Source organism: Cyanistes caeruleus, chromosome 9 (genome assembly GCF_971803275.1).
Source record: "Cyanistes caeruleus chromosome 9, bCyaCae1.hap1.1, whole genome shotgun sequence".
Classification (NCBI taxonomy): domain Eukaryota; kingdom Metazoa; phylum Chordata; class Aves; order Passeriformes; family Paridae; genus Cyanistes; species Cyanistes caeruleus.
In genome coordinates, this window is record NC_141709.1 from 13574654 (window position 1) to 13593119 (window position 18466).

Sequence of the window (18466 nt, forward strand, 5' to 3'; positions counted from 1 at the left end):
TGCAATATCTGTGATGGGAACTTCATAGCAGCATTTTGGGTCTGGGCACATTTATCTACACAGGTGCCTCTTAGCTGGATCACCCATATCCTGGTGAATACAGAAAAGCTACTGTTCAGTTGGGAGGTTAGGAATGGTTAGAATATAGAAGAAATAAATGAGCATTTTAAATGTATTTTTGAAATAAAGAAACAAATCAATAACTGCAATTAATCACTCCTAAGCACATTTTTAAAGTACAAATTGTTTAAAGGGGAAGAAATTATTTTGCCTTTCCCAAAGCATGGATTTCATCCATTATAAAACTACTGCTACCTGATGGGATTGCATAGTAGTATAGACGGAGTACATACTGCAGACTAGAATTTTCCTGCTTGAAACCTGACACCTAACACTTGTACCACTTTCATGTCATTTCAGTCACCTGTTCTGGAAGCTCTGTTGGAATGGGTAAGAGCAGTACATTAATTAAAAATTCATGAAGTTCATGAAGTATTTTTGCATAATCTTCAAATAAGATGCATATAGCATATTGATTTGATAGTCAAGGCTTCTGGTAGTGTTACGTAGGTTTATCTCATCCCCTCCCCCACTTTTATAATATATAATTTTTAAAAAAAAAACAAAACCTTATCTATATTGTGGCCTGCATACTATCATGCTTGGTCACAACACTTACTACTCATTTGACAGCACATAATAAAAGGCAGGTGTATCTTTTTATAGCCTTCCCACATCCCATTACAAATGAAGCTAGGTGGCATTTCTGCTATTTTCAAAAAGGTAAAAAAAAAAATAAAATAAAAAAAAAAAAATTGTGGCTTACTCAATCTATTCTACCAGTATTTCTTCTGGGTTCCAGCAGGATAGTGCTTTATTTGCCTATGTAAACTGCTAGAAACCACTTCAAAAGCAGCCACTGAAAAAAAAAAAAATTCTCAAGACAGTTGCTTTTCCATAACTGGAAATTTCCAAATTCTTTTCTAGTTATTTATAGAGGAAGGAGCAATGCAAAACACATGTAGATGAAATTCTGGTTCAGATAAGGAGGTAAGATTTAAGAATTGCAATTCATATTAGAATGCATGAATCCAACTTCTCCTGCTGATTAAATCTTTGTGATAAGAGGAAAATGCCTCACCAGTCCTGTATATCATAAACCTAAGTGGTTTGTTAAAATCCGTATTTACATCTGAAATCGCTTATTTCTGCTCGCACTACTGATTGTCCTCTCCCCCATTTATAACAACCTTTTTTCACTTCACTAAGCCTTCACTTTACTATGCTACAGCTCCCCAAAAAAGCCCTTAAAATCCAAACAGATAAAAATATTCTTCAGCACTCATTTACTTTCTCCTGGTGTTCTGTACTATTTTCTGCTCCTGTCTCAGAGGGATGGCAAGAAATCACTTTTGACTTTTTCCCCCTAAGGCTGATCTCATTTTTGCTGCTGTTCACCTGCTGCTATCCTGGATGTTAAGGTTGTTCATAACACCATTCTCCCTAAATGTTATTTTCAGTCTTTTTATCCCTGAAGCTGGAAAGACACATCTGTGCTTAACTGCAACATTCACAGCTGCTTGAGGACTGGGAGGATAGCTGAAGACCTAGCCATATCTGAGACCTAATCCAGGCAAGACCTTCTCTCAATACTCCACAGTGGTTACTATTTCAGCCGACTTTGAAAGCAAAGTTTAAGGTCAATGGTTCTACAAACACATGTGTAATCTAACACAGTCTTCAGAAGTTCATGTGTATAAAGGTATCCAAAGACAACAGGGTTTTTAGCACTATTTTCAGCTTATAAAAATAGACAAAATCCATTCTGGAAATTGCCCTTCTTCAGAGAACACATTAGGTGTTAAGTATCACAGACAATGCTTCTGATCACTTGAGAAAAATCTCATGGGAATGTCACACTTCAGTAAATTGCTTGTAGAGGGCCCAGGAATTATATGCTGCTTCTTAAAACACGATCTGACTAAAAGTCACAATCAAACAAGTCTTTCTTTAGGAAACATTATTTAAAACTGCCCTGCATTAGTTAATAGAAAGTTGGTTTTATTTCTCACTTAATAAAAAAAAAAAATTAAACAGCCTTCTTCCTCGAGGGTTTTATTTGAATATTTCTTCTTTGCAGACATCATTGCCAAACACTGTCACCACAGTGTGTTTAACTGCGTTTTCAGAGATCTAAAGCAAATGGTTTCTTTTGGAACCAAATTCAAACCCCAAACTACTTCTTTTCACCTAAGCAATTCTGATAATTCCATGCTCTAATAGTAACCCCTAATGTCCTTTAAGCCATTCTAAACTGTTGGTGTATGTTTTCTTAATTCTCCCTGGCACACAGACCTTAACACCTGAATTACACTCTACAAACAACATTGTAGTACTATTTTCATCAGCTCCTCTCCCTTTTGTCACTGAAAAGAAGTGTGATTTTATCAGAATGTATTATTTGTATGCTGGGGAAAAAAAAGGCAAAAAGCTGAAGAGGAGTCATGATTTCAAGAAAAAAAAACATTGATTCAGCTCTAAAAAAGTGTGTAGCAGGTGTATACAAAAATATAGCAAAACAGGGAGGAAAAGCAACACAATGAAACTGAGCCATATACACACCTTCTACTATGGCAGTGTGCAACCTCAGTGTGTTGTTATTTAGCCATTAGACAGTGTCTAATAGTTAACACCACTATGTGAAATGGCACTGGCATCACTGAGCTGATTAAAAAATTTGGTCAAGATTGGCTGCATGTTCTCTCCAAACTGAGGTAAACACACTTTTATGGGTCATGCAGACTTCAGACCACAGGAAAGGACGATCAGATGCCATGCTTTATTTATAGATGCTGTTTCTGTACTATTTACTCCTATGAAGCTTGGACTTCATGAAGCAAAAAACCCTCATTCAATTCAAATAACCAACCAACCAACAAAAGTTCTGCCAAAATCCCCAAGCAACCCAACCCCACAACCTCTTGAAAGAAGACTTGAGAACCAAGAAAATTCCTGTTGAAGGCCTGGAGGTAGGCAGCATATGGATATGCTAAAATGGATGTTTTCTGAGCAGTATCTGTGAAATCATGTGAACTACCACCTAGGTTATTTCACAGCAGATGACTTCATTAATGCTTACTTAATAAAAAATTTAAATTCAGTGCATAATAGTAAAGATCTATTGAAATTACACAAATATGAACACTTGCAAAAAAATCTGTATCTATATTATTTAAAATACACATTGTTTTTAATTGCATCTGACACAGAAGTAATAGCTCAAACCTTAGATAGGTTTTCAATCCACTGAAGGAACTGACAAAAACCTACCCATCAGCTGATTTCAGACTTGACCCAAATTTACTGAGATTTAGTGTTCTACCACATCTAACTATTGCTGGTGAAAATAGATACAATGACAACCTCATTGCAAAACATCAAGAGTGGCACTTAGATGCTGTTTTACCCTGCCTAACAGCTGGTGGTCATCCATAACTAAAGCTACATGCGCTTCATAGTGGGGCAAAGGGCCCAAACATCTAAAGCCAGCAGAATTCATCAAATTCCTTCAGGTTCCCTAAAGAGGGGAACTTGTATGCTGTAGGAGGCTATTAATACTATTATTCCAGTACTGAGCATTGGAGCCACAGGAAATTTCCAAGACAGATGTGGCTTCACAAGGATAGCTATCCCAGTTAGGCTATTATGGACACGTAGCATAACCATGGAAACTTCAGGTTCATAGTGCTTTGGTCATGGTTATTTACCCTGAGAACTGAACAGTGAGTGCACAGACTGTGAGATAACAACTCTGCAACCACAGCTCCTCCAGATAAAATTGGCAGAAATTTTCTTCTAATGCCCCCAAGATGAATGTCCAGTACAGCTGTACTGCACTGCAACAACAGCACCAGAGTGGGCAGCACTGGCGTCTCCACTAGCTCACCCCTGCTCATCAGAGCTGCTTTCACAGCCCTGCAGTTCCTTCTGCTTTTTAAGGAAGGGCACACAAAATAAAATGGCATCAGAAAGACAAAAACAATTAAGAGAACCTGGATACCAACTGAAGAGCTGTATGATAGTAAATCCCAAGGATAATTTCAGATGTCTTGGTTCAAGTGATTTTCACAGGTCTTGGTTGGCAGTGAATATTGTGCTGTCCATTACACTGCTAACTCAAATGCATAATATCGATATTAAATTCAGAGGTCAAAAAGGACTATTTATAAATAGGAAAATAAAAGCACAGTCCTGAAATTACTGCACTTGTAAAAAGATACTGGGATGGGACAGTCTTTGCACAAGCTGTATCAAAATGTTCACCATCGTTGTAGTGAGACATAACTTGTCCACATTCAAGTTAATGATTGTCTCTCAAATACCTGCATTTTTTCCTGCAAATAAACCACTCTTTCGTATTGCCCAATAGTCTCAGAAGAGGAAGAGCCCTGAAGGAACAACTGGAAATCAGTAATCCATTTCCCCTGACAAAACACTGTTTCTGCAGCCTCTCTGCCCCAGAACGTATTTGTTTCAGAAACTGAAGGTTAAAAACACGGCCAAAAGCAGCCCTCTAGACACAAACAAGATAAATTAAAGTTGTCCTCACTGTTTGGACAGAATCCATGCAATCCCTTGGCAGACTGCAGAGACAGGTCTAGTAACTCACTAGACAGGGTATTTCTTTTCTTCTCCTATATTAAATGAAAGCTCAGTATTATAGCTTTATGCTGCAAGGGAATGAATTTGTTGAAGCTGAAGTTTTGTTTCAAACTCAGATTTAAAATCAGGTAACACAAAAATAAGCAGACAACCTTAACAAGATAAGTACTAAAAAATGTTGATTACTAAGGATCATGGTGATAAAGACTATTACAGTTCAGAAAACAGGAAGAGCAGGGAGGAAGGAAAAGAAATTTGCTTCTTGGAATACTATGGAATGAAGTATACTGTTGGAAGTCAAAACACTGTTTTCCCTGGATATTTAAAATGAAATATGCCTAGATGACCTGCATCACACAGAAGCAAAAAAAGGCACAAATATTTTATTTCTACCCTCAGGTTACTTCATGATTCCCACTTCATATTCTTCCCATTTGGGGCTGTGGCTTTTCTTTTATTTGCTACATCTAAGTTGTAAGTTACTTATTACATAAAATCCTTTATTCATACAAAGTGTTATTTAATCTGAAAATAAAATGTGGAGGAACTGAAGCGCTCTTTAACTGGCAATGAACATGCAGGGAAAAGCTGACACTCAATACAAAGGAATTAATTGAGAGTTTATTCCAGATGGTGCTCCTCACTTAGTATACAAGTCATCAAGAATAATCTATGAAATAGACTTGGACTTTAATGATACCATCTTTTTCTATAATGCATTTTGGTTTTTGCTTCTAACAACCTGTTTAAAAAAAAATCTGCCAGATGAAATGTTCAGCACAAACTGTGATCTTTACTATTTGTAGAAAATATGAATTAAAAAAGGACACTATCAGTTAATTCTTATTTTAAATGTTTACACTTATAAAAATGCTTTGGAAGCTTGAAACTGAAATCCTTTGTAATATTTTTCTTCTTCCTACCTCCCTCTTTCCATCTTAAATGCCTTTATTAGCCCAGGATTATCAGAAATGACAGAGTGCAGCTGTTTAAAAACATTAAAGGACCACAAATGGATAAATTGTGTTTTTAAGAAGAAAATAGTGGAAGCCTACATGGATTTTCTCCAAACAAATAAAATGCATAGATGGCTACGGTACTCATCCATCAACCTTTACAGTGTCCGCTTGAGGTAGCCTTTCTACAGAATTACTAAACAAGCTCCAACATAATCTAAATCCTTGCATCAAAAGCACTATCTCTGAAAGTTCACTCAATTTAACACCACTGGTGATCAACATAATACATTTTAAAAGTTTTGGACAAAACAGCAGGTACAGTGGACATAAATGTTAGTTCTAAATCTGCAGCCCTCAATGTACATTGTACGCACATAAATATCTCAGCTATAATACACATTCCAGATCCATCCCTAAAAGCCATACTATTATGGAAAGCACAGCCATGCTAACTTCAGGATACAAACCATAATTCCACGTCTACAAAAGGAAAGTATAATTAGTGGCAGTTTATTGCCTCATACAAATTTAACCAACATGGCAACCATGCCAAAGGAATGAAAACATTTTCAGGACATATGTACAGACTGTACATTTCAGAAACATCTGAACAATAAAAATGCAAGAACAATCTCCGCATTACAAATTAAACTAAACAAATGGTTTGAAACCGTCAATGCATTGAATGGGTTTACAAAGGCACTTCCCTACCCAAAATAGGAAATGACAATCTGCAGCCTAGAGGGAGGTTGGAGAAGAGTGCTCATCAACTACTGCACAATCTCAACTTTAAGAAAAAATAAGCAGGATTTAATCAAACATTTATAGGATTCAATGTGATCCACTTCTGAAAGAATTCACACAGTCTCATCTTTGTTTTTCTGTTGCTTTTCTTGGCTCTCTCGTTCTGTACTTTGGCTCCTTCGTCGATCATGTTTGTCAGAATGGTCCTTGCTATCACTGTGATCATGTTTGTGGGAACGTTCTTTGCTTCTGCTACGCTTCTTAGATTTTTCTTTGCTGGGACTCTGATCTCGTTTTCTTGATTTCTCAACACTATCTGTTCTTCCTCTGCTTCTGCTTCTACTTCGTTTATTTGACTTCTCTTTATTTTCATTTTTATGTTTACTTGATTTTTCTTTGCTCCTGCTTCTGCTGCGCTTACCTGTATTCCTGCTCCGGCTCCTACTCCTATGCTTTCTTTCCCGGCTTCGACTTCTACTATGCTTTCTCTCTTTTTTGGAATCCCTCTTGTCATCACGGTGTTTTTTCTCATCTTTGTCATCCTTGTGTCTTCTCTCCTCTGTGTCACCCTTACTTTTCCTTTCTTTTGACCTTTCTCTAGATCGATCTTTTTCCCTCTCACTAACTCTTTCCTTATCATAATCTCTCTCTTTTTTCCGACTCCGTTCATTTTCTTTCTCTCGTTCCCTATCCCTGTCTCTTCTATCTCCTTTCCTGTCACGACTTCGACTCCGGCTTCTGTATCTGTCCCTGCTTCTGCTTCGCCTCCGTTCTAGTGAGCGATCGGTACTTCGAGATCTCCGTCTTTCTTTTTCTCTCTCCTTTGCTTCTCGTTCTAATCTCTGCCGTTCTCGTTCTCTTTCTAGTTCTCTATCAAAACTAGATGACCCATGGCCTTCCCGATGGTGGCTTCTGCTTCTGGATCTTCTGGGTGACCTCCTGGGACTGATGGATCTTGGCCTTGGAGACCTTTTAAAATAGAAGATATTCTATATGAAACACCTCCTTCAATAGTTAAGAGATACTCTTTTCAATTTATACTTTACATACAGAGCTTGTATTTAATCATAAATACCAAATATCATCTGATTAATTTAATCCGATAGCATCCATAAGCTCTTGCCTTAAAACCTATCCCAGCGAAAAGACAACACGTTGCTGGTAATAAGTAGTTCAATATTGAATTTTTAACATTCATTTTTAAAATAATGTTTATGTGACCTTGAACGTCTACGTTCTGCATGCCGGTCTATTTCTTCCATCCCCTCCTTGCCATCTTTCTTGATTTTTCTAGGTCTGCTTTTAATTTGCTGGTCAATGGCTTTCTGGACTGGCACAGGAATTCTTGGAAACAACGTGGAAAACCATTCAAGCTTAGTGAGGAAGGAACGAAGCATCTCCCCTATGGTCATAACGCAACCCCCGCCTGCCTTCACATCCAGGTCCTGCAAAATACAAGCAAAAAATATCCTGATGGTCAAAAATATTCTTTACTGATTAAAAAAAAAAAAAATGCTGCTACATTACTGTCCTATTGAAGTCTCATGATTATGAAAGTTTACTTGTCTCATATTCTAATACATTTCCTTAGAGAAATTCAAACTCTGCACCCTTTTGATTTGGCAGAATTTTACAGATAGGGAATGGGACTTAATATATATGCATGCAGGCACATACTAATCCTGCAGCCATCTGGATGGTAAGGGACTGTCGATGAAGAGATTAACACAAAATCCCCTTACACGGTCTGGTTATATGGTATGAACTTGCATTGTATTTAAATACCACAAAGTTGAGAAGTCCTCTGAAACTACATTTAACACTTCATTTTATGGATGTACAACTGTGTACCATCATACCCAACCCTGTGGCCTAAATAATTTATGAACTACATCATTGCCTATCTAAAAATGATCATAGAAAAACCTCTAGTACAAAATGGCATCCTAACAGAATTGGAAGCAATAGCAAACCAACTGCCATGAAGCAGTGAGGTTTCTAATTTAGAAATATGTAAAAAAATAAATAAATGAACAAATAATTGGAAACGCATAATCCATGATGACCATTGTCTCTGAAAAGGGTCATTACCGCATGAAGGCCTTCTTGCTATGCCCTCTCACAGCTCAGGACATGTTAGTCAGCTATTGTCAGTCCCAAACCTATAGTGCAAGCACACAAGGAAAGTGAGATTTGTTATCTAAACAGGAAGAGAAAATCTGAACGTAAAACTGCTTGCACTCACACACATTTAAGTGTTCAGATATACAGTTTTTCCAAATATAATCGCTGCAGAGATCTAAAGAAGAAAAAGAGGAGTTAAACGTAGCACCTGGAGAGTACGTACAGTTAAACAAAATAAACATAAGAAGCATTTTGAAAAGTAACTCTGTGTCCTGGGAAGGTTTTCACAGCAGCATGACAAAAGATGAACTGCTTCCACATATTTAAGAACTGGAGGGAAAAAAAAATCCTGTAGGTTTAAATAATTCCATATATAAAAATTTGCTTCATCCTATTGAGCTTGACCAGGACTGGTAAGAAACTTAAGCAGCCCCAAACAATTTTTCTACATAACACAAAGCTACTGATAGCAGCTGGGAAATAAACACTAAATTCAAAATTATAGTGGGAGATTTTAAACAAGTAATTATTTTAAGAAATAAACACATCTTGATACCCAGTATCAGCAAGAACTGAAATGTGCTTTGAGTGCAGTTAAGACCTGCACAATGCATTGTACTTGTCACTGTTTTACTGTCCTTGAAATTGACTTTGTAGGATCCTGAGAATGAAGCCACCCCAATCCTTCTCATAAATTACCATCCAGCATTGCAGAGGAGAAGTCATATTAGCTAGCCCCACCTTGGGGAGAAAGCCATTACGCTGATTCAAGCAAGAGTCCAATTTGGTTTCATGTTTTGTTCAAAATCTACTCTAGCATGGGTTTACCTACTAAAATTACCAGCCGTTTCCTTTGCTCAGTGTTTTTGATACTCAACATGAAAGAAGACATTTAAAATAAATACACTGCATTGCAGTTAGACACAGGTATAATTAATGCTATTTTTAATAACAGTATTTGGACATCATTTGCAACTACAACATTTGAAATTTCTTCAAGTAGATGCCTAGTGTCAGACCAAAGATGGTAAGTGATCCTTCTCGTTCTAGTCTTAAATTTAGAACGTAATTTAAAACCTGCTCAATAAATACAAATTGCAGCACCATGCAGCAGACTGTGTATTCAACTTCATAGACCAAGGAACCTCACCCACCAGTTCCCAACTGTTTCTCTAAACAGTAAATCAGGATTAGGATTACTAAAGGTATTCTCCTATCTGACTGCATAATAATACAACTTTACTGAATTTCTTCAGTTAGCAACTCATCTCTTTATCTGCCCCATTAACAAACACATTAATGTTCCAGAAATAACGCCACCTTATGCAGTAATCAGGATTTTTGCTTCACCTCTGAAGAAATCCTGGGTTTAGTTGTTCCAGGACATGAATAATAACCACAAAGATTTCTGGCACTATTTTCCAAGGTGCATGTTGGTTTCTACCATATAGTTCCCACTCTCTTACATAAGCATCAATTCCCCTTATCCCAGCAATAAATAGATAATACAAATTTAGCACTCATGACTTCCTACACCTTACCTAAAGTAACTATTTCAAAAAACACACAGAAGACACATTCACACAGCCTGCTGTCTGCATTCTGATTCAGTACACCTGTTCTACATGGCTTTGTAAATCTGACACAGTAACATCTTAACCAATGAAAAAAATCTGTTAGATCTTCAAAATCTAAGAGAAAACACCCAGGTCACAGCTCAAACCGGTTCCTGCACTAATTAATGAAATAAGGTAACAAGTACATAACACTGTAACATTCAAACTACAGAAAACCTTATCAATCAATGTTTAAGCCTAAAGTAGTAACATGAAAAGAAACAAAAGAAAACAAATTATTACCCTCGCCGACATACCTCTTCATCATCAAGAAAGGATTCAAACCAGTCCCATAGATCTGTAGGTGGCTGTGTGTACCTTTAAGCACAAAAACAATATGAAATTTTAATACAGCTTTCTGCATATTAGATCAGTCATTAGTTGATGATACGGATACTTACCTAATATACATAAATCCAAGAGCCCTAATATATGGGGAGTCTGTATGAGTGATAAGGCCCATCACTTGCTTACGAGTGAGCTTCAGCGTAAATAATTTGTAGAGCAGACAAAAAGCAGTAGACACAATTCCTCCGGTTCCAACACCACGCACCTTTCAAAAGCAGAAAGATAGGTGAGGATGCAGGAAGTCATCAAGACATTATCCCAAACCTACAAAAGACTATGAGAACTAACACAGGATAAAATCTAAATCTGCAAAGATGTGGAAGAAGTAACACTACTTACATCCACAGTTTTTGAAGTGAGAAGAATGTATCTACTCTTTGTAATGAATATTTTATATCTAGAGACTTTTATCTATGCTGTGGAAAGTTATTTACCAGACAGAAAAATTTAAGAACGCACGTACTTCTACTTACCCCTCCACACATCCCTGTCTGGCCTGCTGTTTTTCTGCTGCCCTTTTCCCATGGTTCAACATGTGTAACCTGAAAGGGTGAGGACAGGAAGGAGAGGGTGGAAAGAAAGAAAATTACAATTACAACCTCCATAATGTTTAGGTGACTACACAAGCATGATTTAACAATGGATATCCCAAACCAATCTTAAAAGACTGTCTTCTAGCAAATTCAAGATCAAGTCTGATCTGTCATTAAACCAGAGCACTTGGCTTTTTTAATTACCACATTAAGAAATTACAGCCAAAATCTTGAATGAAATTTAAAACAAAAATCCCATAACCCCAAAGGAAACATCCATGCTTATTCTATACTCAATGTACTTTCAAATAATTTATGACTAAACCCCATCATTACTATCTCCTTGGGTGATTAAACAACTGCCTTTATTTAAACCATCTCCTTACAAGTTTAGTGGTAACTGCTGATGACAGCTACAAAATTCAAAATATACAGTCTCATATTCCTAAGTCTCATTTCTGAACTTCACTAGAGATTTCTTTCCTTTATCACTTACTACTAGGACAAAAGAAATATAATTCTCAAGGGTAGTATTTTAACATAAAGTCAATGGTTTTTTTCTTAGACTACAATGATGTTCTTAGATAAAATAATTCCTAAGTACAAACAAATAAAATTTGCCCAAGACAAATCTTGTGATATACATTTAGGGATGAGCACACATACACAGTTAACACCATTCCCAAAACTTGACAATAAGAGTAATAAACAAGCTCAGAACCAAATAACTGTCTATCCTACACTTGAAATTCTGAAATTCAGAGAAGCAATATCTGGCTCAATAAACAAGTATATTTCCTAAACACATCAACTTAAAATATATATAAAAGACAAAAAAAAGATACAATGGTGCTGCACCATAAAGATTGTTTAACAAAATATGCAATAAAACCAACTATATACACGATCACACGAAATCGGAAAAACACTAACAGCAGAAGTTGCTGAACTGTTTGTTTGGGTTTTTTACAGTTGCTGTCTTTGCCAAACAGGAAATATGAGAGATACGAATACTGTAGAATTCAAAATCCACTATGACTTCCTGTACTGTTAGCATGAGAAGTTCAGAAATACTACGTAAATAATACTGCATATCCTGGTTATATATTGCCTCTCATAGCAAATGAAAAGTATTTTTTAGTCAAAAGATCAAGCATAACACTATCACAAATGGCAATCTTCAACGTTTTAAGTAACAGTCAACATAAACATGTTGGTTTTGACAAGTATCAAAACAAACAACAAAACCCTAAAAACAATATTAATTTCAAAAAGGAGTATTGAAAGTTTTGATCCCAGAAAGACTGTTTTGTATGCTTAACTTGTTGGAAATACACAGATTAAATGAAGCTGAGGACATGCACATGGTGTTACAGTCAGGGATAAAGAAAGAGGAAGTCCTGCACTTCATAGATACAGAACTGAAACAGAAGCCCAGAATTATGAATCAATTAATTCAATTATCTGGACAAAATCCATATCTTCAAAGATGGTCCTTATCACTAGCTGCCTGTGTGACTTACAATCACTTTTCCTGATAATCCAGCACCCATCATTCTAAAATTTTCTAGAAAAGCCACTTGTTTCTTGGACAGACAAATAACACTTGAAAATACAGCTGCTATGACAGGTATCATCTTCATTAAATAAAACAAACACCAAAACAAACCAAACCAACAACTAACAAAAAACCCTACAGCAATTATTCAGGAATCTTAAAACATGCAGGGAATTCAAATCTTCTTAATATCAATGAAGCAGCTTAACCATCAGGTTATCTTCTCCCTCACAGCCATTACTCTTGAGTAGGGGGCCGAGTTTCCTCTTTATTTAGCATGCAGTTTTGAGTCACTAACTGTCAAGTTCAGTAAACAAATCAGATCGATATGCAGATTTTTAATGGCATGTCAAAATTCTTCCCAAATGTAAGATAAAACCATTTTTGGAATGAAACAGTAGGTCAAGCAAATGAACTGACCTACTGCTGTTGAGCTCTACCAGTACAAAGATGATGAACTGCACCAAATATTTTCAGTGCATCTGTAGGGGTTCACTTTAAAAATAGAGTAAGTGCTCAAGTTTTCTGGAAATATGTTTCTTTCATCATTTTTTCATCTCTAAAAATCAGTTGTGGAAGTAAACTCTGCTACTTTCTATTCAGATAGTCATGAGTCTCTCACACACGCAGCATGTAGTAAATTAACTGGAGAGATGCTGCCGACAATCTGTTACACTAAGCATTAGGAGAAATAAGTAATCAGCTCCAAATGGCAGAGCACAAGCAGAGAAATGCTATCTTTACGTGAAAAAGCAGTAGCATAAGTAAGTGCAAACTGCTAAAAATATCAAAATACTGTGGTGGAGTTGTTTTTCACAATTATAGAGCCTTAAGTAACTGGATTTGGCTTGGATAAATGAAGCAAAAAGGCTACCTTTGCTTTTTATTTTATTTATTTCAAATATACTGAAACCTACTAGCTGACACAATAACATTACCAAGCAAAATCAATTCAACTGAGAAAATACGCCAATAACGACCAAAACATAGGTGACTAATTGAATTATCTAAGCTTGAATTATCTAAATTTTGGTGTCGTTATCAGAACAAAGAAAGTGGCTGCGTTGATTAGCATTAATTATGCATACCTCTACCTGGGAGAGTGGCTTGATGGAAGCCTCGGTGCAAAACTGATTCAATCCTGCTAACAAAACAAGAACCGAGACATAGGTGCCCTGATACAGATCATTCATCTCCCCAGCACGTCCTACCTAACGCCAAAGAGAAGAACGCTAAAACGAACTCGTGAAGTTATAAGTTCAGTTTTGGAGGAGGGAATTCTAACCTGGAACGGAGAATGAAAGCCACACGCAGACACCTACGGTCACCACCATCCCTTCTGTGTGGTTACACGGCGTGCTGGCGGCTCCGCGCTGCGGGGAGGGCCGGTCTCTGGCAGCAGCAGCAGATCTGCGCCCTACCCGCTCTCTCCGGCTGAAGGCGCAGTCCTCAGACGGCCATTTCACCCCCACCTCCCCGGCTCACGCTGCCCCCTTCAAACCCAATTTACAGCTCCGCAATTCCAAATCCGACGCGGAACACGCCTCCTTGGTGAGGCAGAGAGGGCTGAGCCCTGGATTCCTCCAGCTCAGCAACAGAACCGCCGTTTACCCCCACCCCTAACCGCAAGATAAGGGACGAAAAGGCGCGGGCCGCAAGCAAACCGGGCCCGGCGCCAGCGCGGCCCGCGGGCTCACCTTGAAATAGATTTCGTCCACCACTTCGTGGTAGGTCTTGAGCTCGTAGAGCTGCACCTTGAAGTAGGGCGACGAGAGGATGTTGGTGAGGATCATGGGGTTCAGGTTCATGGTCTTTTCGTTGCCCCACAGCGGTAGCACGTTGCCCTGCTTGCCCGAGGCCGCCGGCTTGGGGCCCCCGCTCTGCAGCGGCTGCTGCACGGGCGGGACGGCGCCGGGCGGGTGCTGGGCCGCCTGCTGCCCCTGGCAGTTCGCCACCGCGGGGCTGTTGTTGGCCATGGCGGGTCGGCGCTCGGGGCAGGCAGGCCGCGCACACGGAGCGGGGCCGGCGGGCGCTGCCTCAGCCCCGACAAGATGGCGGCCGGGGAAGTGACGGCGGCGCCTTCCGGGGCCGCGTCACGGACCCGCGAGGAAAGGGAGGGGCAGCTCCGGAGCCTTGGCGCGGCCCCACTCGCTGACGCCCCGGCCTTTACCCGCGGGGAAAGGGAGGGGCAGCTCCGGAGCCTTGGCGCGGCCCCACTCGCTGACGCCCCGGCCTTTACCCGCGGGGAAAGGGAGGGGCAGCTCCGGAGCCTTGGCGCGGCCCCACTCGCTGACGCCCCGGCCTTTTCCCGCGGCTCTTCCCGCCCTCGACTGGCCTCGCTTCGCGGCAGCCCGGGGGCCCGGCAGGCGGGACATCACCGCCAGAGAGAGCGAAGGGGACTCTGTGGCCCGAAGGGGGGCATCTTCTGATACCGTCACATGGAGATTAAGCCACCGATTTAAAAAAGTTGAAAACTGGTCAACTCGGTCCCTTGTCCTTGGTAATGGGGCCAGGGCACAGCTGGCGCTGGCCGCTTCTGCCTCCACAGCAAGAGAGAAGCAAAGAATTCGTACAATGACTTGGGTTGGGAAGGAACCTTGAAAACTTATCTATCTAGTTTCAACCCCCTGCCATGGGCAGACATGCCTTCCATTAGACAAGGCTGCTTCCAGCCCTGTCTAACCTAGGCTTGAAGGGATGCATCCCCTGCTCCCCTGCTGGGGAAGGAAGAAATGTTAGGCACGTTCGGTGTGCTGGAGCCCCGGAGGGCAATGACGGCCCGGGCACGGCCCGGCCTGTTCGCTTCATGCTAATGCTGGGTACGAGACGCACTGCTCTGGCCAGAGCAGCTTCTAAGGACCCCGTCAGACAGCCAGAAAACAGTAACTGCTCCCTGCTGCTCAGTTTCAGCTCAACAGCTCTTTTTAAAACTATGGAGTCCTACATACAGGCTTGGAACAAGAAGAATTGGGTTAAACAGCTAAGACAGAATCACTGTCAACATACAATTACTAACAGAAAACAGAAAAAAGAAAATCCTCTGGTTTTGCCTGCAAAAGAAAAAAAACCAAAAAACCCACACCCAATATAACTAGTCACATATTCTGGTGTCAGTCTTCAAATCTAAAGTACAAAAAGAAGACTGAAAGTGTGATTTAGAAGACTTGCCAAAATATTCAAAACATCAAATGACTGTGAAAAAACAAACTAGTAGTTCAGTGAAATGTCTGCAATCTGGGCATAATGTCTAAAGTGCCCAAGTACGTTCAGTTGTACACAAGGGCTCCCCATCGCTCAGTGCATCAGGAAAGAGGTACAGGGAGAAGCTGGTATGAAATCATCCATGGGAATAGCATCTCTACATGCTAAAGCTAACCCAGATTTTCAATTTAGAAAAGAGGAGATAAATACTGTTGGAAATAACATGAAAATACCTTCACTCTTCATTACACATTCAAACACTTTATTTTCATTACCCTGGCCCTTCAAGTACGTTTGAGCTTGTAGTGTATCAGGAAAGTGTTATCAGGGCCCTGGCAGTTAATGGTTTCTCCAAGCTGCCTGTTCTGCTATCGAGGCTTTTCACTCCTCTTTTCTAGAAATAACCACCAGTCTCCTTTTGGACTCCTCTTCCCATCTTGGCTGATTTCCAAAGACATTCACAAAATCTTCATTACTTGCATGGCTCTACCAATATTGATGCAGTAAATACCCATTCAACAATCTCAGATCAGAGAACTAATAACAAAAACTAATTCCAGTAGTGTCTTTATAGTAGTGAACTTGTTCTGGAGGCAGTTAGCTAGTGCAGTAACTTTTCTTTGAACATGAGTGGTTTTGTTATTGTTGTTTGGAGTACTTCCTTAATTTTTTTTGTGTAACCACTTCAAGACAGCCCATACTTCTGTTATAGTTTATATTGCCATAATTGTGTTTCCATGCATTTACCTTTTCCAGTTGGAATATTTAGCCAAATATGTTCCAAACCTCAGTATTTTTTACTCTATATAAGATCATGTTTTTATACTTCTTTCACTCTTTGGTGGTGATGCTGAAACCTCTCATATAGTTGCAACCTATAAATCCATTTGCTCCAAATTAGATTTTCTTCCCTCAGGCATCCTGGCTGCTTTTATAGAGTACAGCCAAATAGAAAAACAAAACTAAACCAAAAACCAAACCAAAGAACCTCAAAATGAGGTTTTTTTCACTTGCAAACAGCAAGAAACTATATATATTTATAAAAGCATAAGAATGTGATTTGTGTGTAACAGCAGCTTTGCTTCTCATTCACCTATATGAATTCTTAATTTTTTAAAACATGCCAAATGTGTTAATTGAAGCTGAGAAGAAAAAGACTAGTACTTGTCACTAAACATCCTCTGAATTTAGGCTGAGAGGACTGATTGTTAGCTCTTGAATTACAGATTAAGCAGTATTGCTGTATGTATATTCCTGTCAAATATTAATATGGACTAGTGTCTCCTGGCAGCAGTGCTGTATTAAGTTTCTTTTGCTATCAGATTTAATTACATGCACTGCAATTCTATGGGAAAAGTACTAGAATTGCATACAGCTGCCTTTCTCATTCCAGTTACTGAAGGAAATAAATGGCAGCAGTTTCAGATTTCTTGATTGACGACTTTATATTGTGAGATGCTTTTATTCCAGTATAGCCATATCATTTGTTTCTCTGTGTAGAGTCCAAAAGTAACAGCCTTCTCTGAAAAACCTGCTTGATTTGTGGCATATTGAGCTAACACAATTTGAGTATTCAGTTTGAAATTATAGACTGTAATGTGAAAATTAATTTGGAACTGAAGTTTCCAAGTAACCTCATTGACTTGGACCTCCTTTAAGTAGGGGGTAAGGTAACCTCTAAAGGTCCCTTCCAGCATAAATTATTCTACGATGCCTAGAGACTGTTAAGTAGATGTACCACTGCAATAGGGAAAAACAAGACAAAACAAAAATTTTAACCACAACTAGACTAAACCAAAGATTTTTTTTTTTTTCAGTGAGAAAATAGTAAAAAACCCAAAACTTAAATTATGTGATTTAACGGGGAAAAATTAAAAGGATTTTTCAATACTTTATTCAGCAAGTAGATCAGACACCCTGGAGTCAAAGCAGATTTTCCAGCTCAAAACTCCAAAGAGTGCTCATTCTCTCTTTCATGTTGCCAGTCTTCCAAAGATTGGCTCTCCAATCCAATGTCATAATGGAATATGGATTAATATGGAATAATCAGAAAGCATATATCTGTGATTATATTGTTCATAGTAGAGAATTATAACAGCTGATAATTCTCAAGGTTTCACTTACAGTGGAAGTGAAATTTCCACTGGGAAAATTTGGGCTGAATTCTTACAAACTATTAGGAGGACATTGTGGGAATTTACAATGTGTTACGAATTAAATTTTACTGTGAACTTTGCTACTGTTCTCTGTATTATTTTGTTCTAAAGAATCCATTATACTGACTTGTAAATAAAATTTCACAGGATACTAAAATCCACAGAACTGTAAGCTGGTAAGTGAAATACTTCTATTAATAAACTTTCTGTCTGAGTTTAAAAAACACCACTTGTGCAGAGTTCATAGAATTATGTAATTGAGATACAGGTACTAAGTTAGTTCAGGGTTAAACAATTGCTCAACAGCCAAAAGGAGAAACTGTGTGTTCTGCCTAGGCCATGAAACTTAAAATGTTAGCCAAGAGTTGGCAGATGCATTTCCAGTATATTTTGAGATCTTAAAGGACACTGGATTATGATCTAACCTATCTAACAAATCTTCATCTTCACTGTCACCAGAGTCCTGCCTCCTTTTAGGTCCCAGGTCTACACTATATCTTTATTAATAACAACCCTGCCCTGTGATTAGCAAACGCTTTACTGCTGTTAACAGAAGAAATGGAAC

General features: G+C 38.9%; 2 protein-coding genes across 5 annotated transcripts in view; one reads left to right on the plus strand and one right to left on the minus strand.

Moving 5' to 3' along the window:
• The window catches only part of FNDC7 (fibronectin type III domain containing 7), an 18290-nt gene extending 10404 nt beyond the window's left edge, over positions 1–7886 (plus strand). For 2 of the 4 annotated variants that reach the window (XM_023931983.2, XM_023931984.2), the window contains 5 exons: positions 421–450; positions 988–1050; positions 1521–1633; positions 7232–7378; positions 7660–7886. In XM_023931983.2, the coding sequence (XP_023787751.2) occupies positions 421–450; positions 988–1025 (68 nt within the window). In that variant the 3' untranslated portion in view covers positions 1026–1050; positions 1521–1633; positions 7232–7378; positions 7660–7886. Of the gene's footprint in view, positions 1–420; positions 451–987; positions 1051–1520; positions 1634–5617; positions 6292–7231; positions 7379–7659 lie in introns of those variants that run through there. The other 2 variants (XM_086901710.1, XM_023931987.2) reach the window with 2 other exon arrangements.
• Positions 5262–18119, minus strand: PRPF38B (pre-mRNA processing factor 38B). The gene is made up of 6 exons (XM_023931991.2): positions 14242–18119; positions 10927–10995; positions 10507–10658; positions 10363–10423; positions 7587–7810; positions 5262–7334 (listed from the first exon to the last, which is right to left on the minus strand). The coding sequence occupies exons 1-6, from the start codon at positions 14518–14520 to the stop codon at positions 6479–6481; spliced, it is 1641 nt and encodes a 546-aa protein (XP_023787759.1). The 5' UTR covers positions 14521–18119; the 3' UTR covers positions 5262–6478.
• Between the last annotated feature and the right edge of the window lie 347 nt (positions 18120–18466).

Bases quoted from the DNA above. Each gene is read 5' to 3' on its own strand.
- PRPF38B (XM_023931991.2), bottom strand. From the start codon at position 14,520: ATGGCCAACAACAGCCCCGCGGTGGCGAACTGCCAGGGGCAGCAGGCG. The intron at 10,996-14,241 runs GTGAGCCCGCGG...TCACCCTTTCAG, and splicing joins TGGACGAAATCTATTTCAAG to GTTACACATGTTGAACCATG. The intron at 7,335-7,586 runs GTCACATAAACA...CTATTTTAAAAG, and splicing joins GCAGAACGTAGACGTTCAAG to GTCTCCAAGGCCAAGATCCA.